General features: G+C 36.5%; 1 protein-coding gene across 1 annotated transcript in view; it reads right to left on the bottom strand.

Annotated features, from left to right (window-relative positions):
- Positions 1 to 455: 455 nt before the first annotated feature.
- COL6A1 (collagen type VI alpha 1 chain) overlaps positions 456 to 24318 on the bottom strand; it is a 36065-nt gene continuing 12202 nt past the window's right edge. The window contains exons 13-35 of the mRNA XM_072418458.1: positions 24253 to 24297; positions 23663 to 23716; positions 22522 to 22584; positions 21757 to 21819; positions 20764 to 20817; positions 20643 to 20678; positions 20021 to 20083; positions 19244 to 19306; positions 15895 to 15957; positions 11600 to 11662; positions 10089 to 10139; positions 9869 to 9904; positions 9702 to 9764; positions 9293 to 9358; positions 8052 to 8087; positions 7653 to 7689; positions 6194 to 6202; positions 5444 to 5577; positions 5010 to 5119; positions 4696 to 4879; positions 4444 to 4618; positions 4263 to 4292; positions 456 to 3021 (exon numbers count right to left, since the gene is read on the bottom strand). Coding sequence (XP_072274559.1) covers positions 2414 to 3021; positions 4263 to 4292; positions 4444 to 4618; positions 4696 to 4879; positions 5010 to 5119; positions 5444 to 5577; positions 6194 to 6202; positions 7653 to 7689; positions 8052 to 8087; positions 9293 to 9358; positions 9702 to 9764; positions 9869 to 9904; positions 10089 to 10139; positions 11600 to 11662; positions 15895 to 15957; positions 19244 to 19306; positions 20021 to 20083; positions 20643 to 20678; positions 20764 to 20817; positions 21757 to 21819; positions 22522 to 22584; positions 23663 to 23716; positions 24253 to 24297 — 2106 coding nt within the window. The 3' untranslated portion in view covers positions 456 to 2413. The remainder of the gene's footprint in view (positions 3022 to 4262; positions 4293 to 4443; positions 4619 to 4695; positions 4880 to 5009; positions 5120 to 5443; positions 5578 to 6193; positions 6203 to 7652; positions 7690 to 8051; positions 8088 to 9292; positions 9359 to 9701; positions 9765 to 9868; positions 9905 to 10088; positions 10140 to 11599; positions 11663 to 15894; positions 15958 to 19243; positions 19307 to 20020; positions 20084 to 20642; positions 20679 to 20763; positions 20818 to 21756; positions 21820 to 22521; positions 22585 to 23662; positions 23717 to 24252; positions 24298 to 24318) is intronic.

Raw genomic sequence — 24318 nt, 5'->3', positions numbered from 1 at the left:
ATGCATGGTGAGTCTCTGCCAAACACTTGTCCATTATAGCACAGACTTACTCGTTTGCAGGTGCCCTGCAGGGATGAGAAGTGAATTAAATTGTCACCACTGCATTCCAGGAAGCTGCCATCTTCACCATAGACTCCACAGCAGACATATGGGTCCACAGCAATACTATTTGGTTATTGGATGACAACTGATGATGTGGTTGTGATGATGTCTGCATATGCCCAAGACTGCATAAAGAGCTGAACTTTATACTGCACATGCGCAATGTATTGTAGGGAGAAAGCAAAAATCTACGAAGAGCCAGGAGTTATTTGGGCAAAAAAAACATTCTATGTTTCTTTTGTCATTCTGCCTTTTGGTGGCTCCTTCAGTTTAGGTTTGCTTTAAATATAATTATCACAATATCATGCAATATGTTTCAAGAAATGTATTATAAGTAATATTGAACACAAACCTCAAAGTAAAATTTTTATTATAGGATTTTACCCTGTGTACAAAACCTTTCTGCATTTAACCATGAAGTTTATTCATAGCCCAATTGTTCCCATTCATACTGTAAATTGGTAACATATGACTGTGTATAAATGTAGTGTCTATAGGATCAAAATGAAGATGAAAGGGAATAGGAGTGAAGGGCTTAATACATTCAGGATGGGATCAAAGCTGTTTTTTTAATGAAATCCATGCATAATTGAAATATACACATTAAAAACACACACATTTTTGTTGGTGGTAAAAACCCTTTATTCAGAGTCAGCATAGGTCGAAATAGAAAGGGGCCTTACAACCATATTGTGCAGGATATATTATTGTCACGCCTGTACTAGCCAAGAAAGCAATACAGGATTTCCTGTACAAAGGGGCAAATTTAGCCGTAAGACTCCATACATGCTTCTTTTCCCTGAATATAGCACCAATAGGAAAACACTGATTAACCCTTGCACTTCCAGTATGGCTATAGGATTTAGCAGTCTTCATGTAGGCATTTTTGAAGGAAGTGAGGAAAATTGTTTTTAGGACTGCATTATCAAAATGGTAAATTTCAAAATTCCTTTTTAAAGTAAAAAATAAAAACATGACGGTCCCAGCCACTGGGCTCTAATTGTTTCTCTGTAGTCTGATGAAAAACAATAGTTTATACATATGGCTTTTGGATAAGAACATTCATTTTATTCCTGCAAATAATTTCCTGTTCAGGTTTAATTTCCCATAATTTAGCAGTTAACTTTAAGTCATCATGTAAAAGCTAAACTATTTTATATGTGGGCAGCTTAAAATGTGCAAGTGGCCTACCAATAGGTTCTAGATGCAGAAGACATTTCAATGAGATTTGTAGAGAGAAAAACTCTGATTTTAGATTTGGAATGATGAACATTCAACCTCCACAAACTCTTCTTTCGAAAAACTTTAATACATTTATCTTTTCATTTTCTAATTAGTACTGACCACTATATCCTAAACATTTTATATAAAGTGCTTTCTAATCTGCCAACCATTCTCTTTTTTCTGTTCTTAGCATCCTATTGAATTTTCTAAGCATCCCTTCACCTACCTAATCTTTCCTTACTAAAATACATTAGTGTCGATTGCCATTTATTAGGCTGAACCAAAAATGTCGGAATATTGGGGCATTACTGACAAAAAAGACACAAAATATTCAATATCTCATAATGACTTTGTAAACTAACACATGATAGGTGCACTTTAAGCTGTAAAAAGCTGTATATACAGTTGCAGATCAACAAATATCAGGTTACAGTGGTTCTATCTATGTAAGTAGTACATGAACTAACAATTTTTTCGGACAGGTCTTAATTGCAGGATCTAATGCAGGCACATGTTTTGATTTGGTATATATATGACAATAACCCTAGCGTGCCTAAGGGTATGTTTCCATAATTTTAATTCGAAAGCATACCGAATAGGTGGGCTATCCCTGGATAATTCTGCATAGAATTAAATTTATGGGAAATATCATTAAGGCAATACTTGGGAGCTGATAAAGCTCCATTTTGCTGAGTGTATATCTGAATTTACAGAATACATACATGTAAAAACGTGTATACACACATTTTTGGACACCTCTCATACCCTTTAAAGCTGGGTTTGCCATTTGGCAGAATAAACCTGCTGGAACCAATATTACAATTATATTGTCACCTAGCAACCCTGAGATATTTAGGACTGGATGGTTTAAAGTTATCAAAAATATAGAAACTTCCTATGGCAGTCTGAGTTGAATGGACCAGTCAGATCATCTAATAATCCAGTAAAGGGTATGAGAGGGTCCTTGATAAAGAAGACACATCTGTAGGGTAATAAATACCCCTTCATTATATTCTGAGACCACAGTGCATGTGGCTGAGTTACAACTCATGCCTGTTTTATCAGCTGTAAGGGAATTTTTGGTTTATTAGGGTTTGAGAGATACGCGACGGCTCACGGTCTTGTACAAGACACCTCTAAGTAAGGAAGGATAATCGGGGACACGGAAGAGATTCTTCTCATTAATGGCAATCTTAGAAACAGCGGGCGCACCAGTTAGGATTACTCTTAGGTTGTCCTCATGAGGTCGGTTTCCTATTGCCAGAACGGAAATCTCAATGCCAGCTGCCCGGGCATCTTGTACAGCTTGTAGAAGGTTTCCCTCTGCTTGTGTGTTTCCATCAGAGAAGAGCAGCACCTTCTTGGTTGATCCCGGTTCACCAACTTCCCGGTACAATTCTGTGACTGAACGCAATGCTGCTCCCACATCTGTGCCTCCATTTATAAACTTCATATTGTCTATTCCAATCACTGCTTCTGTGTAGTTGGAAACGAATTGCAGCTCAACCCGCTGTTCAGTACGACCCCTATACTGCAATACGGATAGACGTACAGAGTCAGGTCCTGGACTTTTAGCCTCCAGCAAACGTTGTGCTAGTCGCTTCACAAAGCTTTTGCTTATATCAAAGTTGCGGCTGCCAACACTTGCAGAGCTGTCCACAAGTAGAGTGATGTCAGCAGGAATATCAAATGATACTGGAAAGAGAAAATGGCAGCTTGTAATTTTCATTTATAATTTCGCATTTCAATAAATTCACAAAATATGGAAAAGATACCTTTTTTGCCTAGGTTGTTTGATAACTTTTTAAGGAGGGGTTTCTCATATCCAAGGGTATAAAAAAGGCGTGCTCAAAATTGGTACTGTGTGTATAGTTAATTTAAAAAACAATGTTTTTAAGAATTTCTAACCTCCTCATCAGAGCTTCAGCAACAATTAAACAAAGGAAATATGAACAGATTCAGAAGCGATGGCAGCAGTTAGGCAAAAGTTAAGTTCTTTGCTGGTGCAGATTTTTTGACTAACTGCTGCATAGTACCCTTACATCAGGAATTACAATTTTTATACATTCACAAAACCTAGTTTCCAGGTTGCTCAAACCCTGGTTTAAGATATCCCAGAAACTGGCACAACACATTGGCTTTAAATGGATGCTGAAAAGCAATAGCCTATTTCAATACCATTCATTGCTCTGCAACACCACTTATATCTTTTTAGGTCAAATCATGGCCCTTGCACATAAAAGAGCTGCCAATTGAATCATTTTTAGAATTAGCTCACACCTATTATTGGATATTTAAATTTATGTGGCATTACCTAGCTCACCAGAGAGTGATTTCCATGTCTTGCTTTCCATATATTTTATTGGAAGTTCATTCTAGTTTAAACAGATATTACACTATATTATGTGGAAATGTAGGGTAAATTAATTATCCACCATATATTCTATGTTTTGGATAGATCTGTATTTGAGTTACCAGCCATGCTGATTTTTGTGCTTATTATACACTTCTCTGACTCTTGCAGATAGAACTTTCTCATGGGATTAGACGTTTGGAAGTTATTTAAACTCTGTATGACTATACACACTGTAGAATAAACTTGACCTTTAAAAATCATCAGAGCTTGAGATTTAATTTCTACATAGTATCAGATCATATAAAATTAGTGAATATCTTTCTTTTTAGTGGGAATCCCTTTTTAGGATAAGTATCTCTGCTACTGTCATGCTGTTGCAAAATATTAGCTCCCAAGAAGTATAGGTTGTCCTATCTCTGAGACTAACAGGAGATAATATCAGAACTCTACACATATATGATAAGGAGGTCCAACAAGAGGAAGAAGGAAAATGGATCCTCAATAAATGACATCATCTCTTAATGAGTAATATGCAAGCTAGACCATTATGCCCAATAGATGAAATAAGCAGCATACTTACTGGCACAAGTGTAATCAGGACACTTTTTATCTGCAAACAAAAAAGGTGAAAAGGGACTCAAATTATTGTGTCATATACATTGATATAAGCAAAAGAAATGGTAATGAATACTCAAATAAACAATCATAAGTTTAACCATACAATATTTTCTAAAATACAGTTCTTAGAAAAAGTGTGTTACCTTTACAGATATGGGCAGTCACATTCTGCAGAAAACCATCATCTAACAGCTCCATATAGCTGGCTCTCTGCAGAGAAAGTCCTTGTGAATATGATGTTCCACCACATGCAATTTCACCCAGCTGATCAGGGTTTGCAGGAGACTGGAAGATGTCCCCAACGCCTAGAGACACAACCTATTCGAGAGACAAGCAATGTAAGCCAACAAAATAAGGAATGGTCAGAAGAGTAAAGGCAACAGATATCCACTTACCGGTGCAACCTCGCACAATGTATTCAGTGGAGTTTTGTCCCTCAGGATATCAGAATGACCATCTGTCAAGACAAGTGCTACTCTCTTGTCTGATGTAAACCTCTTTAACAGGTTATCTTTGGTGAAAGCAAGTGCTTCTCCAGTCCAAGTGCCACCAGCTATCCAGCCCAAATTCTTTATAGCCCTGCATAAAAAAGGAAAGGTAATTATGTGCAGATAGTGGGGATAGTAAAGTCTTTCTGGTGCTTGACTTTGCAGTAGCATATATTGCATGTATTTTGAATGTGTTCCAATGTTAAAAAAATGTAACTCACTCCTTCAGCTGACCAATGGTCTGGATATTGGCATCTCCCATAGCTACGGATTCCTGTGTGTTTCCATGACTGTACTGCACCACTCCAACTCTGGAATCTCCAGAATCAAACTGCAATTAAAGTCAAACAATATAGTAGCTCTCCACTAAACGACCATAGCTTTGATATTTTATGGAAGCCTTGACAATGAAATACTGGACCAAACATATATTAGAAAACTAAAATCTGTTGTATTGTTATTTGGATTTTATATTTGTTATCTTTACTTTACTAAATATTACTATTTAGTTCACAATAGTGATTTTATGATAAACAGTTTATAGTATAGGTTTATGTTGATGGTAAGTATAAGGGAAACATTCAAAGAAAATGCATGTAGCTTGATGATTTTACTGTAAGATTTCATTTAAAGTAAAATTTGTGTTTATTCTTACCTTGACATGTTCATCTCTGCTCAGCCGATCAATAACCTTTATTATAAATTCTTTTGCTATCTGGAAATTGGTATTACCAATACTTTCAGAACTGTCAACCACGAAAAGAACATCAACAGGACCACATGTGCAATCTAGAAGAAACATTGATAACATGCACCATGAGCTGTTGATATTGAATCTGTACAGATGTGTAGAGGTTATGCATCAGTTGCAAATGAGCATAGCTCAAGGATAAGATTTTCTCATGTTAGTAAACTATAGCATTACAGAGAATAAAATCAGATAGGGCAATAAATAATTAGATTTAATATGGAAGAAACTTCCATTGAAGAACTAATCGATTTGTGTATTGTGGAATTATATATGATGGGTTGACCGGTAGGTAGAATAGGTGCATTACCAGATTTCAGGTAAGGGATCAGATGTCATATACACATTTTAGCTAAGCCATTTAGGTGGAGAAGCTAGGGGCTAATAATTTATTATTAACCTAAAGTAGGTATGTAGAATGATCCATAAAAGAAATAGCAATAAGCCAGATAGTTGGGCATGGTTCCAAATACAACAGGTATATCAATCCATCTGAGAAGAATGCTTATGGATGCATAACATGGACAGTGGTCATGCATCAGGAAAATTATTAGGTAAATGGGTAAAAATACAAGGAAGGGGGTAAACAATAAAGAACAGTGGAGACATAATAATGTAAGCCAAAGAGATTAAAACATTAAAGCAACCAATACTTACCACAGCAAGCTGAAAAAGAGAAACATACAATTAAAGGCCAATCAGAGCATGTCATAAACAAAGCCAACATCAAAGATACAGCTGAGAATGAACAGGCCTGACCTCAGACATACCATGTTCAAACATCACAAGAGAACTCTCTGAAGTGCTGATGGACAGTTCATACATAGTATATCAAACATCACAGAGTCAGAGCAGACATTGCAAGAAGGTCATCCAATTACAAGGAAGCCATTATCAGACCTTTCAATCAAACGTGTCTCAGAATAACCCCCCCCCCCCCAGCCAAATCTTGTGGAGTTGACTAAAAACATCTCCTTTTCAGACTATCTTTTTGGTTTAATGTTTGTTCAAAAGCAAAATTTGCAAAGCACAGGCGTGGATGTTATGTCATGTTACACTACATATCAAATTATTTATTACATTTATGAACATTTAATGATTAAGATCTGGGAATCAGAATCTAATATCCAATGTACACAGAGGAAGATTTACAGATATACAAAATGATCATTCTGAATTTCATTCCTGTGTTTCACACTCTTTTTTCTGATGTGATTGTTCCATCATTTTGTGACTGGCCCAATGCTATCACAGTTGCATAGCTAGATTGCTCAGCCAAGTATAACCTATGATTACAGCAACCTATGCTCCCTTTCCTTGTTCTCACGAACTGTATAGTGGGCTAGGTTAAAACGAGATGAATTCTTGGTGAATCAGAGACATCAGAGATCAGAGACAAAACAAAAGTGTTGCGTTGGCTAGCATGTGGAAAGCACAGGTTCATTTTAAATTTCCTAAGCCCTGCTTTACATCAGAAAAGAGAATGATGATGTACCTATGTCGCTGCTAAGCCATCTTTGTGTGTGCACTTATTCTCTTATTCTCTCTAGTCCCGCAGACCACTAAAATTACCGGCTCCTGACTGCGCATGAGGGGGAGCGGGTTGGGTTGTCAGTCCCCCATAATGATGTCATAACACCATAACCCACCCACTCTGCCATCACAGATCTGAGCCTGCGATGGGAGAGTGGGCGGGTTATATCGTGAAACACAGCCCACCCACTTCCCTGAGCCAGGGATTTGCATGAGGGACGTGGTCTGCGGCTCTGGCCGGTGGAAACCCCCATGCTGGGTCCTCCTCCTGACCCTGCTCGGGGTGCACCGACCAGACCCGAGGACCCACAACATCCTCCCGTAGACCACCGGTTGGTGACCACTTTCCTAAAGAGAAGCATTTTATTCCATGGCGGTTCCTCTGGCAGTCAGTAATTCCTATACACCAAAATATACCAATGGAGTGGAATGACTGACACATTACTGGTATGTGTGCTGGATCCTAGTTTTATTGCTTGGATAGAGTCATAAGTTTTGGAAACATACTGTACTTGTGTAAATGATTTAATTGCTTGCAACACCCCTTGCTCAGACTATTAAAGATTATTGGGTTAGTACTTACAGCACATCTTCATGATAATGTCCAGAATTTCACACTCCTGTGAATACACATAAATAAGATTAGTAAATGTGTAAACCAGACCTCAAAATGGTAAAACTCTCAAGTAATGGAAACAATCCAAGCTTCTCTTTTAGACAAAGCATGAGTCACTTGGAATATGTTTCATATAGCCTTGTATTCCTGTACGGAATCTCCTAGTGCCAGTGGCTGGTAGACAGGACATTTATCGATGACAAAAATTTTGGTTGCTATGCTTAGTAATTTACAGACTGGCATAGCTTTCTAGGAGTCTCTGGCAACTTGTTATCGCAACCTCACATTAATGGCTACATCATTGCAATAAAAGGGGTAAAATATGGCTACCAGGAACAATGCCAGCAAGAGAAAAATATGACTCACATCTGGACCTGGTGGGCCTTTAGGTCCTGGAGGTCCCTAGAAGGAAAGATGTTCAAAGAGAAAACATAGTTAACAAAATTAGAGCACAAAATATTTCAGCCAGAGATATTACATTATAAGAGGCAGTAAAACTGCCAGCAATCCCTCACAAGAGAACAGTTAAAGATATTAGCGCTGCTCCCTGGCATCTGTGTGCTGAACATATCCTTGTTTAGAAGTGCTGTAGACACATTTTCTAGAGGGTTGTACACAGCATCTGAACATGACATCAGGCAGTTTAAACAAACACTTTTTTTAATAATCGAGTGTAAACTTGATAAACTTCATCATTATTTGTTTTACATTACTGTAACAGAATGCAGGTTAAATGTTAAATAAAATCAGCTACCACTAGAAAACACTACACATGGAAACATACTATACAGGGGTGTCAAACTCAAATACACAGAGAGCCTAAATTAAAAACTTAGACCAAGTCGGGGGCCAAACTTGAAATTTATTGAAAAAGGTTTACTACTTCATCCATAACTAACAAAAACAAACTCCTCTACACACACTTTAGGGTTGAAAAGACTAATTTCTATCTATCTATGCAGGCTGTGTGTTGTTCATCCTCTCACATCACTCTCACAAGTTTGTCTGACACTAAATATTACACTATGCAGTCTCTAATGGATTGAAACAAACACAATGCCCCTGGTAGTCAGGCACCATGTGATCATTGCCTAGGCTTTGTGTCACATGATGTGTGTACAGAAATAATGTCTATGTATTGCATGTATTGAAGATGATGTGAGGTAGTAACGTGTTGGGCGGGAGGGCCAGATGTAGTTCATTTTTCGGAATTCTTTGGGGGGCCAAAAAAAAGGACCCGCGGGCCAAAGTTTGACACCACTGTACTATAACATCTATACATATGAAGCCTTACATATCTGACCTATGCAAGTAGGAGGATTCAGTTTCAGTCCATTAGGGTTGCATTTGAAATAAAACTGAGATGTTTTGGAGGACATTAAATATTAAATGACAGGTATATTAGACCCCCTTCTTAAATGTATCAACCTGTGTAAAGATGATTTGCCTACATATTGATGAAAGATACAGACTGTATACTAAGTGCACTTAGCCTAATGGGATTATTGAATCAAAACAGCATGTAACAGTATAAAATATTACAATATGGAATATATATTTACTTATAAATTATTTTTTCACTTTTATATTTGTGCTGTTACACTTACCGGTGGTCCTTCTGGCCCTCTGTATCCCTTTGCTCCATTGGGCCCATCTGGTCCTTTATCCAAATTCTGAAATATGACATTTAGAATAAGTATTATTTATTTAAATGTAATGACTATTGACTGTAAACAGTGCTTTACACACTATAATCTATCTTACTCATGCTTAATATGTGCTTCTGGTGCTTTGGTTTATTATGAATATTCCTTGTGCATATTTTACCTATACCCTATTCTCCAAGAACAATATTTAGTACAATGTGCATAAAAAAAATAAAGGATGAAAAGAGGTTCAATGTATCACAAACTAAGCAGACATATATGGTTGTTTTTAGATATCCTATTTTATTTTCCAGAAATCCACACCATCAGAGCAAAAAGAGTCTTAATGAACATTTTCTAGCCTACTCACATCATCACCAGGATCACCAGGCTCTCCTTCATCTCCTTTTGGTCCAGGATATCCCTTTGTTCCCTAATAAAATAAAAATAATAACATTTTGCAGCTGATTCAATGTTAAGTGATGTGGTAAATACTTTGTATCATTTATCATCATCATGTAGCAACAATGGACTTACATTAGTTCCTCGATCACCTCTTGCTCCAGGGTACCCCTAAAGAAGATATAAGATAAGAAGATAAATTGTTTTGCTGCACTGATATATGATGGTCATGTTGAATATAAGCCATTAAATAAGAACACATAAATATTATAAGGATTATGTTAGAAGCTGCCTTTGGATGTAAACCAGTGACCATGGCCTCTGATAATGTTTACCTTGTCAGGCGCTTACTTACTTGGAATCCTTGGAATCCATCAGTGCCATTTCCTGGAGGACCATCATCTCCCTGATAAAAGATTTGTGATGTTAGCCAATGCTTATGCAATAACATTTAAAGTATTGTACACATATACCAGGATGATCACCTTAAATTCCATGAAATGTAAAATAATCAGTGTAAATTGATAACAAATTGATTACAATACATCAAGTTGGCACTTTGTTTGCACATCAGACCCACAAATCAGGTTTATTTTTTGATAAAAGGATTTATTTTGCGAAATATGATGTGGGCTATGCCTGAGGGTTAAACAGAAAAATAAACTTGGTCCATGGGGTAATGAACTGCAAGCATGAAGGAGGAGATCTACTCCTGTCCAACTGATATAAGGAGATGGCACTTTTCCAGCGGAATATTTAAAGATGGACCAGCAAGCCAGAAATCTAGTGCACAAAGAAAATACCTGACATACCAGCAGAGAGAGCAGCAAGTTAAGGTTTAAGTTAAGTCTTTTTTTAGACTTGCTTGTCCAGACTTGCTTGTCCAGGTAGCTAGAAATTACGAAATTTTGTATTGATGAGTGGTGGTGACAGATTTTTCCATGCATTAGGCTAGCTTGGTATGCTTCATGCACGGTCACTATCTTTAAATGAGGATGTGGATGTGTTCTTCTGCATGTGTTAATGCTTATATTAAGCTTTAGGGTTTATTCAAACCTAAAGTTGCATGTTTCATTGTGAATTAATGTACACATGCATTGATGTTGCATATTCATTTGGCATAAGCATTTAATTATGAATAAGCAAATCAAAACACTAATTTTCAGTCAACATACCCCCTCGTATTACATATATATTCAAACGTACTTTGTAGAGGTTTGAATGATAATGCATTTTTTTAATGCATTGACATACGCTGGAGGCATCTAATGTGGATTGCCCCAAAAACACCATGCACTCCAAACATGCTGTGAATTCAGAATTCAAGTGAACCGTTTAAAACCTCTAAGTAAGATACTTGATAGCAGTGTCTTTTAATTACAGAAAAAAATAAAACAAGCATGGTGGATCTTTGGCTAGAACTAGGGTTCATTCAGCACCAGGTACTGAGGTTGGGTAAATCTCAGCCAAGATGCTCAGGCTTCCTCCCACATTTAAAAAATAGTTAATTTGGTAATTATCTTTCTCCAAAAAAGTTGTCCTTCTACTATTTGAGGGCCATTTAATTGTTAGCTCCTCTAGGGAACAGTTAGCGACAAAGGACTGGACTCTGGAAAATGCTAAATAACACGTTGCACTATATAAATGAATGGTAATAATCTGCCCCAACAATCCCAAATTTACATCTACTTTGTCTTTTTATGTCAGCATCTGAAGGAGTACATAGGAACAAATCAAACTGCTGCTATCTACTTGTAGAAAGGATTCTGTTTCATATATACTTTGTAACCATGATGATAAACACTAAACACTGCTGCATTCCAGGATTTTTAACATTTAGCATTCCTCTCTATGTGCAGCACTTACCCTGTCGCCTGCTACTCCTTGCTCTCCGGGTAATCCTTTGGCTCCTCTTGGTCCTTTAGTCCCCTAAGCAATAAAATAATAAAGCCAAAAATAAGAAGAAATGAAAGAAAAAAAAAGGATTTATAGCTAATGGGAAACAGAGGAGACACAGGAAACAGCTGCAGATGATTCCAGTTTAATACACATGCTGGAGTCCACGGGAATCAAAAGCAGCTCATCGAGTTTCAGTTTGGACATTTGTCCCTTGAATTGTGGTATCAATCAAAATACACTGTACTAAGGCACAACATGTGACACAGCATGGAACCCGTCATGACAGATGGCATGAAAAATTACTTTCTTGCAGCAAAATCTGGTGTTGATTTTCCACAGTACAGTACATAAAGCAAATGGTGTATGAAATGCCAACATATTCTGTGTACTTCACAAATTAAACTTAATTGAAGGTACCATTTGGTCAACCATATACTTTTATGTCTATGCAGTGACAAGGACTTTCATAAACTTGAAGTCCAGTTTAGTCCTGATTCCAGTGAACTCGATCTGCCAGTCTGTGGCTAGAATAACAATGTGGATAGAATAACTCGTGTGCTTGAGAATAGTTCAAAGACCATGTCTACATATGGCAAAACCCCATCCACTTCCAACCAATTCCCAGCCTTGGGACTTCCAAATTTCCAACCCCCCCAACCAAATCCTGCAGTCTCATAACAGGGAAAGTCTCCCTGATTTGGAGAGCTGTCTCTATTTTACTTCTACATTCACTTTAAGACATTTTATTCTTTGTTACACAACAGAGAGGGATTAAAACATTTGTCAGGATTTTTGTTGCTGTAGTTATCTCCCTGTGGAGATTCAGCCTTTCTTTTTATCTTGGTGACTATTGACCATTGTAATAGGAAATCTAAAAATGTTAGAGTTGTTACAGAAATAGGAGGTAAGGGGAAAACTTCAAGTGGAGACACCGTTTTGGTCAAAAGTGTTCAAAAAAAGGGATTTCCCTTTAATTTGTGACAAAGTCTCTTACTTCATGTTGTGTCTGCACTCCAATAAAATATCTAAATTACAATAGTAAAAACAAAAATCTAATATAAACAATATAGAGTTTATGGTATAGATACTTAAAGATAACTCTCATCATCACCTTAAAATACCCTCAAACCGCCCTCCCCTCCACCTCTGTAGTGTCCCTTAGTATGTAATTAAACTACACTTGTGCCGTTCCTATTCCTTGTGATGTCATTAGAGAGGCTGCAAAACATCTATCCTCCGGAAAAAGGAGGAGGAGTCTACACTCTGTGCCAGTCTCTGTAACCAGTGACCAATTGAGGCAGGGGCATGTCAGTTCAGGCAAGGCAGGGGAAGTGTACAAACAGCCTTGATATTTTCTGAACTACTATACTGAACTACTACTGAACTTTACTATACTATTTACTGAAACCAGAACAAACTATTTACCTGTGTTAACAGTGTTATCAGTTCTTCTCTGCCACTGTTTACACCACAAGAAATCATAAAGCTTAGCTTTTTTCTATTTATTCTGTGCTTGCATAGTCACTGCATTGGGACTCTGCTGGGTGTAGGTTTATCAGGAAGTGTGTCTGAAATAAACACCCAAAATAGCAGAATAGAAAACTTGAGAATTAACATGATAATGCTCTGCTCATAGCACAGCCTCTCAGCACATACCCATTACTAGACTGACAACATGTTGATGTTGACCACCGTAGGAAACTACCACATATAAAACTAACACTAAATGGCTAAAAAGACTTCCAGACTGAAAGCTGAAAGGTGAGACACAGGATAACACAGATTGCAAAGACAGGGCAGGATGGTTTTGTTAGTCCAACAGACAGAAAATGAGGTGGGCTCCAGATGTCTGCTGTAGCTTTTTATGTTTGTTTTGTGGAAGTCACAGTATGCAGGGAAATTCAGCTGGGGGCGCACCAACCAGAGCCACGGACCACCGGAAAGTAGCATCATTATTCTCTGTGCTGCAGGCACTTCATCACTTAGAATAGGGAGGCTTTTAGTAAGTCATTAAACTACTCCTTCATCTGGAACCATCAGTTTATAAGGTTAATATTCTATGGGGCTGCAATGAGTTTGCTTAATCACCAACACTTTACATGTCATTGTTGTCTCAAATTATCTCACCAGCATATATGTCATAGTTTCCTTCTGCATTTGCTCTGCCCTATGTAGTGGCATTGTACTGCATTTATCATCTCTACAAAGTCATGGGGTTCTTCTGCAATTATTTTGCCTCATGTCATGGAATCCATCTGCATTTCTTCTGTCCTATGTTTTGTTGAAATTTGATTTGTTCTATCCTATGTCATGAATTCCTTTTGCATTTATTCTGTCCCACGTGGCATGCAATTATTCTATACTGTGTCATGGTGTCATTCTGCATTTATTCTGTCCAATGTCATGAAGTTCCTCTGCATTTATTCTGTCCTATATCACAATGTTCTCCTGCATTTTTCCTGCACATGTTGTGGTCTTCACTTCCAATCTGTTTCACATTCTGGTCTTTACCTGCACTTATTCCATTCCATGTCATGATCTTTTCCTGCTTTTTTCTCTTGCATGACACTGTGCAATGGATTTATCCTACCCCATGTCATTGTGTCTACAATTATTCTTTTAGATATCATAATGTGATTTTGTGTTTACTCTACCCCCCCATCGGGGGGTGCTGAAGTTACCTGTTTTATGTCAATGGGGCCTATATTTGCTTTGTACATTCTGTCATGTATAGTATCAGTCTGCTTTTATTCTGTACATATCATGGTGTTTGCTTGTGTTGTTTCTGTCCCATGTGTTGGAGTCCTCCTGCATTTATTTTGTCACATGCTACTGTGTCCTGTATTTTTTTCTACCCTATGTTATTCATTTAGTTTGTTTTATGCCATGCTTTCGGTTCATTCCTTTGCCATGTTTTTCACACATGTTTTTGTGTGTTTAATGAGCATTTATTCTTTACTAATCTGCCTACTTCTTCAATATTTCTCTATAATGCCATGCTGTCCACCAGCATCTATTCTTTCTTTAAACATGATTTATTTGTTTGATATGCTGTCAGTCAGTTTTTGGGACTTCTCGTATAGCTGTGTTACTGGCTGCCTTGCTGCATTTATACTTTCCAATAGAAACTCATCACCCCTACTTTTTTTCTTTATACATGGTAAAGTTTCTACAATTAATGTTTTTTTTGCTTTGTTAAATATGTGGCTGTCCTCCTGTGTTTAATATTCTCCTGCTGGGTTATAATTACTTCCAAATAACCCTTTGATATATATAGCTTGGATCCAACATGAGCCTCCTACTGCACTATGTCCCCCACACCTTCCACACAACCACTCTTTTGATGGCATAAGAGAAATTTCAGCATAGAATGTAGAACTGCTTTTAATTTATCTGTACTTACTGGTTTAAGTATTTACTGATATATTTGGTGCAAAACTAATGCAGAGATTGAAGTGGCAGAATTTGTAAAGGCTAGTGCCATATGTAAAATACTGTTTTTGAACTGTAAATTTCAGAAGTGTAATGTTTTGTTTTTTGGGAGGATTGCAAAAAGGGAAATATCACTGGAGACAGTGAAAATAGTAAGAATAACATACAGTTATCCATAAAAAGCAACTAGATTTTAGTTTTTAACATTTCCTTAGGGCCAGGTAATCTGGTATGATCTCTGATTTTCTGCCTTGTTCTTTAGGACAATACTTTTAATGAATGGACATTACTACTTTTGGAGCCCAAACCCCCTGTTCCACCACCAACATTTTGGTAGCTGGGTGTCACTCCCTCCTGCTGTGTCACTGTCCAGTTAATCTCTTCTGGCTCATGAGGCACTGATTTCTGTTCTTAGGCCATCTGCAGTGCAGTTTTCTCTTGTTCCGAGTCCTATCCTTCCTCTGTGTTTCAGAGTTGGGTTAAATCTGACGAACAAGGCCCATCCTAATAATTCAGACATTGACTAAGTCAGTCACCATCTTCTTTTCTCCAAAAAAGCAAGAAAAGTATTGACAGAAATGTGCACTTTAAAAGGGGAAACAAGTGTGGGGCCCTCCCATCCTTTGGCCCCCCAGAAACTACAGAGGTTGCACGATGACTAGTTATGTCCCCAGCTCAAGGTGTGGAAAACTATTTAGGGTAAAAATTTGTCGCTCTTGTTCATCAACATGTAGAATGTTGTTGTGTTATATTGTTGTGTTATGTAAGTGCTTCATAATAAATAACATAGTATGGTGCAAGTTTTAAACTGAGCTCTTTTAATTACCCACCTCAGGCCCGCTGGGTCCTTCATCTCCTCTGTACCCTTTGGCTCCTTCTGGCCCTGGTTCACCCTATAAAAATAAAGAAATAGAACTCATCCAAGACAATAACAACCAACATAAGCCACATAAAACTTACAGAGCTAGAAAAGCAACCCCGAGAACTGGGTCATCCAAAGAAAGCACAAGTTTTACTGATAAGATAGGGAAAGAAAATATTCTACTGATTCATATAGGTTATCTTAGGGCTGCATAATAGAAGTGTGGTGAGTGAGAAGTGAGAAGAAAATGTCCACAGAAAATTGACAGTAGAGATTTAGAGAGAGGTGTGAGAAATTGAAAAAAAACTACCAACTAAATGGAAAATCCTGTATATAACAAAACAGGATTGTTTTATTTGTCTTTTTACTTTGTAAAGTTAAAGGGTGATGGAGGAAAACACACTCATATTATAAGGAATGATTTTTTGGCACAGTCCTAACAAATACATATTTCTTTACTAGAGACAACATAAAATGCTATGGCTGTTCCAACTACAGTGCACAAACAGAAATTAGTCCAAACAGTTTAAATATAGAAACTTATTAGAACCCTTACTTTTTTGTTATCTGTATCGGGATGAATTACTTATATTTCCTAGTATATTGAAATAAAAGTGGGGAAACCTCTCTATAGAAAATCCCTAAAAATGTTGGATTTTAATAAGTGGAGACAATAATCACAAAGAAAATAGAAAAGATTACACCCATCAAGGAAACAGACACCAATTTAAACCTGGAAGGGGTTCTGACCCTTTTATACTCTATCCAACAGTTACAATTTTACGTACATTTTAACTTTGTAATTACCACCATTTAAAGGACGTACCTTGTACTGCAGCCTTGGAAGCTCTTAATAAATGGCAAATCACAAGACCCTGTGTTGCTACATAAGAAAAAGGGGAATCCAAACAGCTAGTACACTTTGATCAAAGAGCACTGGGGCCTCTTCTACCTCCAGCAAAGTCAGCGAAGACAAGTTTTTGCTTTGCATAGCACAAGTTTAGTTTAAATTCAGCTTTTCACACAAAGCCCAGTTCCTATATTTTTTTTTTTAAATCTACATGAAATAGACAATATTCTGCTTTCCTATTCTATGTTATTCAGAAAAGCTTGGGATCTTTCAAATACCCATATTGTGAGATAACTCTCTCTCTCCTTGCCATATAAAACTTAGGAAAGCAAATCTGATGCTAAAAAAATAAAAGGTACTTGCCTCCTAACATGGTACAAATCTATTCCTTGCAGCTTTAGAGCCATGTATAAACTGTATATAACTGCATTTCCAGTTGGACAGAATCTAAGATTTTCTGTTATTGCAATGATATACACAGATCCCCATTGTTATGATAATGGAGGAACGCCAACTTCTGTCTAGCAGCCACGTCTGACTTATTTTCTGGTTAATTTCTCTTACATCTTTGCTACTGCATCTTTTTACTGTAAGTCCTGAGAAGACATCTGCCAGTGTTTATATAAAATAATGTTCACTTTGAAAACTGTTTATCAGGAGGAAATAAGGTCAAAGCAAAAGAATTTCTGAAGTGGACTAAAAGTAATTATACTGAGAAGAAATTATGGGCTAAACTCTGTGCACACACCTTTTATATGTAATTATTAATAGCCACAAATGATAAAAATCCACTTTGTGAGCACCAAATGGATTTGCAAACACAGATATTACTTGGTGACATCAACACTGTCCTGTGCATAGCCTGTATAGAGAGCAAAACTAGGGGTGGAATCTGACAGGGGTTTTATTATATCCCCCATTCTATAAAAAAATGGCCAGCCTCTTTCCCCCAAAGTGATTTTTGTCTAATTTCCTGTTCCATCCAACACCCAATAAAAATGGAAAGTAAGCTAAAATATCCAAAACTGGATTTAGGGACAACTTCTAACTCACTTTCAGATTCTGAGCGTTTCTCCTTTGATTCTCTTATTACTAGTTGTCCTCCTTTGTAACTTTTATTCCACTTATTTTGACCCAAAATCATACCACTTTTGGATCTCTTTTTTTACAATAGAGCAAACCTACAAATCTTTACTCCTTCCTTGACGGAGGATGAGAATAGTACATCTACCCTTCCCTACGTCTACTATAGGGAGCGTGGCCTGATCCTCCAATCATCCCCAGATGATTAAAACCCTTTCACGCTGGTATCATTGCCCAGTAGTTCGTCATCAGAGCTGCTTCTCAGACAACTGCTGTCTATGATTCCTGTCTCTCACAAATTTGCCAAGTGGGGCATCTTTCAGCATTTGAATGGTCATCCCTAGATGCTTACCACATCCCCTTTATTCCAGGATTGGCTGTTGGAGCTGGAGAATATCCAACACATGGAATAAATGATGGTGGAAGAGGATAGAGAGATTTTTCTCTTACCTCGTCAAAATGAATTCTTTTAATGGATACCTCCCACTTTGATGCATTCATCATCATTGAATTGGTTTTGCGTTAGGTATAGTGGTGGTTCATTCCTCCCCCCTTTCGCCCCCCCCCATGTCTTGCCTTTCCTTTACCCCTACACTTTCTCCTATATATGGCTTTTTATATTTTCCTCCTTTTTGGTTCCTACCATAACCCTGTGTAGCTTTTTCCTGGGCACTTTTGTTGTGCACTGTTAACCAGGTGCCATTCCTGTGGGGTAGAATTATATATTATATATTACATATTATGTGCTTGGTATTGTGGGACCTGCAAAATTTTTCGAGTCCTTGTTGTATCTAGTAATACTGTTTTATTATTGTTCCTTATTATGGTATAATTTGTAATGCTCCTCTTGATATTGGACTATGGCATTCTTTTGGTATTGTCAAGCTATCACATTCTATGTTCTTTTCTTTAAACTATTTTATACATTTCCTAATTTTACAAATAATTTGCAAAGATTTTAGAAAAAAAGGCAGTTGGAGCCATGCCCATTTTCCATAAATGAGTAATAAATCATTTGTTTTTGGTTTGTAAAGGAATGTTCTTAGAATCTTGTGAATTTAATTGTCTTCTGTCAGCTGATAATGAACTGATCTGGGAAAGGGGGCACAATTCCAAAAGTTCTGTCACACAATCACTACATGATCCAGTCCTCCTTTAGCCTTTAAAACTAGATTCCCAGGACTCTCTATGTTTTAAAAACTGGAGATGCTGCCATTATTGTGAGAGTTACTATCATTAAGTAAGGTGTGGGGGGCATTTGGAGTGCTTCAATGGAAGCATCCACCAACATTTTGCCAATCGGGAGCAATAAGACTGATTGTTATACAGGTTAAGATTAAAACTGAAAGAAGCCATGTTATCATTGCAAAGATTTGCTTCTTACTGGATCACCAATAGGTCCAGCAGGCCCATCTCGTCCTTGATCTCCTTGCTGCCCAGGATCACCCTTTAAAAGAAATAAAATTGTGTGAGGGATCAACATATTCTTATAATATATAATAATCAAGACATGTAACATCCACTGAACATAGAAAATCATTCATAAGTATATAGGAAACCTATAACTTTCTACCTACTACCATTCTAGTAAATCCAGCATAGATATAGAGTACAGATCAACTGAAAAAGTTCACTGGTCATTCATGACAATAACCAGCATATTTTATTAATGCAATGGTCTTATTTCTCAAGGCTAAAAACATAACTATGGTTTTTGAAAGGTATTAATTTGAGCAGTTCTTTTACATTTATAATATTTTAAGTACAATACTTAATATTTTAAGTACAATATTTTAAATACAATTTTTGTGTTGATTGTGTGCATACAATATGACCTGGAGAATAAGCCTGGGCTATTTGGAGTGACATGCTATTGCTCTCGTGCATGCTAGATGAATGCCAGGAAGACCCCCAAATGTGTAATTGTGTAATTAGAAGGGGCTGAAACTGTATCCCTAAACACTGAAAATGACTCTCCCACTTGTCATGAGAAATATATAAACTTAAATTGCTGGACTCTGTTGTTGCCTAAAGGTGATAAAGATGCCTTAGGCTCTGACTTTGAATCACCTGACCTGAACAGCTATAGATTTTTGAAATTTCTCTGGTAGATGCATTTTGAAAAAAATAACATATCAAGAGTAAATAAAATAATCAATACTCTGTCTCCTCTAGGTCCTCGGGCTCCAGAAACTCCTGGTGGACCTCGTTCACCTGTACCTCCCTATGGACAAATAAACAGATACATAAATAAACTCAATTATTAAAATCACATATTTTATTTAGAACAACCAATAAAAGAGCATGTTTGCCACGTGTTCCAGACCTGCCTGGTTCTTCCTAAAGCTGTGAAAAACTAGAGCTTAAACTTAGGCAGAAAATAGGGTACATTGTTCTTGGGTACATAAAGGTACATAAAGCTGTCATATATGGAAATTTCTGTAGCCGAGTTTCAACTTCATTCTAAATCTATCTTAACCTGAACTGTTAACCTTAATCATTTTCATTTTGTATTAGAAAAGGAATAGCTCAAATACTCCCCAGCTCATGCCTACCTACTGAGTTCTACATTTCATGAGTGTAACCCACTTCTCTCTTTATCCCCTTTTTGCTCTGGGCACTCTCTTTTTGGCTTGGCTTGCCTGAGACAATCATATAGATAGAACGGTCAATGAACAACTACAAATTTTAACTTACAATGATCTCAATCCTTTACTACGTGAATAAATTAACTTTTATAAATAGATATTTAAATCAGAGACCATATAGCCATTACACCTTACCCTTTCACCTGGAGGTCCATCTGGTCCAGCATCACCCTAAAAGACCAAACACATGTTCATTGGTTATGGAGCTGCAAGTAATTGTGTTTGTATACAATTGTATTTTGTTTTAGCAACTCACCTCATCGCCAGATTCCCCTTTTTCTCCTGGTGGTCCATTTGGTCCAGGATCTCCCTATAATTTATATAATATGAATCAATAATGTAACCAAATAAAAGGTAATTATTACAGAGGCATACTTACTTAATTCAATTCATCATTTTCATCCACAATATTACAAACATTTTTGGAGCTACTACTATAAACATCTTTTAAAGCTTCACCAATACTTAATTATTCTTGAGGTGTTATCAGTTTTGATTTGGTTTTCATTTTCCGTGGATATTTATGTACTTATGCAGATTGTTTATTTATGACAAAAATTGATTATTTAATCGGCTTCCCACTGACAGTTGATGGTTATTTATTGATTATTATAGCTTTATTGTTAGGATTCACCTAGTCATTGGTAGTTATAAAGTAATGACAGTTATAAATCTATGAATGACAATCATGTATTTTTTGTCTATTGACTCATCATTGACAATGAAGGGTTTGTTCCTAATGATATGTAATCATGAATTTACCATTGGTAATTTTAGACGTACTGGTCATTAGTAATCGTGAATTTATTTATGGTGAATATTAATTTATTATATTTGTGTTTGCTGGCTAAGTTTGTTATATGTGATAACAGCTCTATCATTGGTAGTCATGGTTTGCTATTGGTGTTGCTGGCTTTTGTTCAAGATTTCATGATTGGTAATCATTGATTTTTCGTTGACATGCAAAAACATTGAATTAGTGGTGTTAGACTTATATGGGATATGTCATTTATTTGTTACATATTTACAATCTGCAAATGTATCATTTTATCCATTTTTCAATAGCGTGTACAGCTTGTTATACATGTTCAGTTAACATGTTAGGTGAGAAATACATATCAGATCATTAATACATCATATAGCACAATATTAAAAGGCTTGCATCACTTTGTCTAATCTATGACTCCCTAAATCATGAGGAATAGCATGACACAAGCACATACCTTTAAATCATTTGATAAAGTCTTACCTTATCACCTATATTCCCAGTACTACCAGGTTTCCCTGCACCGCCAGGTGCTCCAGCCTCTCCCTGCAAAAAATATTTAAATATCAGCAAACAATTCATGGGTATGTTTTCTGTGTGACCTATAGTTGTTTCACTAGGCAATCCAATAATACTTACCTCATACAGGTATATTTTTTTGTATGTGTTTTACTCATTATTCATTTACACATTTTGATTTGAGTAAAAGAAATGACTGATTACAGATGAAATTATTTACTATAAACAGATTCTGCAAATCAGCTGCTCAGTATTTACATGGAATGATTCATAATACTATAAATATGGGAGTTATGACATAGCAAGCTTTGGGACTGCCATAGTTAGGGTTGATTTACTGCCTAATGGATTACTGACTTGGAACAAGCATCTGGATACATGTCATACTCATACTTATACTACCCTAATCATTTAACATGTAGAGAAGAGCAATAAAGATTAGAGGTTTGGAGTTTGCATTTCAAAGAGAAAATTTGCAAGTTTGAAATAGCAGCTCCTGTGTTTGTATCTTGACAGGTATCTCCAAAGCTCCTAAATTTTGACATCCAATCATATTTCATTTCTCATTTTTAAGGCAAAATAAAGCCATCAATGTTACATTTAGTTGATTACTATAGACAATAACCCTTGTTTTTTTTTACACTATTATGTAAGAAGTGCCCACACTAAATGCATTAGGTTCTTGTTTATTCTTATCTAGTGATTTCCCTTTATCCCGCTAACACTTACTTTATCTCCTTTTGCTCCATATGAGCCGGGATCACCTTTTGGACCATGGGGCCCAGATTCTCCCTGAAAATAAGCAAAAAAATATTTATGAATAGGCCCTTAATAGACAAATACAGCAAAGGTGAACCTAAGGTCTAGGGAATATTATTTGTCAAAATGAGAGATAAACCAAATGATATCTTCTTTTGTTTTCCTCCTTAAAAGTAAGCATATATGAAGCAAGATGAAATTTTCAATAAAATGTAAGTAGTAGAAGGTTTTCACAGTACCTAAAAAGTTGTAAAATTTTTCCAGTTTTGTGTTTAGAAGAGCAGCCAAGGAAGAGGGGAATGAAGGAACGGATAAATGGGTCCATAATACCCTCTGTGGATCAAATCATTTACAGCCAAATCTGCTTATTCTGTGGGCCATATAATAAAAAACTTAGGATGCGCTGTATACCTTTTTTTGAGGCTTGGATTTTTAACCCTAAGAACAATTGATTGGTAAAAATATAATATAAAATAATATAAAATAATTCATTAATCATGTGTGCCTGGAGAAGCAGGAAAGTACAAAGAAAACTGTACTGTGAGGTATGCACAGGCTGTTGTTGTCGAACTCATTTGAAAAATGAATTTTGCCTGGATTTAGACTCTTACCAAGAACAAGTATACAAAAAGGAAAAAGTGCAAACCTCCTCAACAACATACTTGTTGCGGGCTAGTGAAAGAACTAGCATTTTCCATTTGGGAGGAAAGCAATGGCAACCTACACACCAACACAGTGCAATATTTTTTATATTCAGCATTTATCAAAGTGGACAATGCCATCTTAATTTGAGCATCAGTTTGTTTGAAGCCAAGTAAAACAGATAATGTAAAATATGAAAGTGTGTGCTCAATGGCTTCAATTACTATAGTGATGTACTGTATAATCTTACATCTAATCCCACAGTCACATGAAACCTATACTGTGCCTGACAACTTCTGAAGGTGGAACACAATCCCCACCCTTTGCATAATTGGTCATAATAGGTTATTCAGTTGATATATCAAGATTAAATCTTCTTCTGGATACTTTCCCAGCTTCTGAACTGATAAAGGTATACTTGCCTCAAAGTTACAATTGATACATAATCACAACAAATTGTTATATTTACCTCAAAACCTGGTGATCCTTTGCACCCAGGGAAACCAGGCTCTCCATCATCTCCCTATGTAAAAAAACAAAACAAAAAAACATTAAATAGAAAATGAATACCAAAAAGTAAATTTCTAATTTATGCCGGTATGTGTTTGAATATGTGCAGTGTGGAGTTCATTTACAAAACATGTACTCATTTGTACTTTTTTGTACCTAATTTCTGCACAGGGAACTGACAAATGACTGTTTTCCTGCCATGTGTGGCTAATTGCAGATTTTATGTTTGGAAGTAATTAAATACATTCTAGGAATCAATGACTGTGCTCTTAAATCTGACATATAAGTAAAGAAGTCAAAGGTGAAATCCTGAAGCTATCTATCTTGAGATCTAGCATGTGAAACTATTGAAGTATAAGAACCTGTAGATGGATAAGAAATATATGTATTAACTGTTCATTTTTAAAAGTAAAAATGAGTCCTATACAAAGGATGATGTGTTTTCTACACATATGATTGCATGAATAATATTAATTTGTCACGTCAGTTATACAGCCATACTTTTGCTGTAAATAACCCCAATGGTCTAGACATTATTTTGGCACTGACCTTTTGTCCATCAATGCCATCAATTCCTCTTTTGCCTTTTTCACCCTACACGAATAGAAGATACCA

This window comes from Pyxicephalus adspersus, chromosome 7 (assembly GCF_032062135.1).
Source record: "Pyxicephalus adspersus chromosome 7, UCB_Pads_2.0, whole genome shotgun sequence".
NCBI classification, from domain to species: domain Eukaryota; kingdom Metazoa; phylum Chordata; class Amphibia; order Anura; family Pyxicephalidae; genus Pyxicephalus; species Pyxicephalus adspersus.
This window is presented reverse-complemented; position numbering and strand designations above follow the sequence as displayed.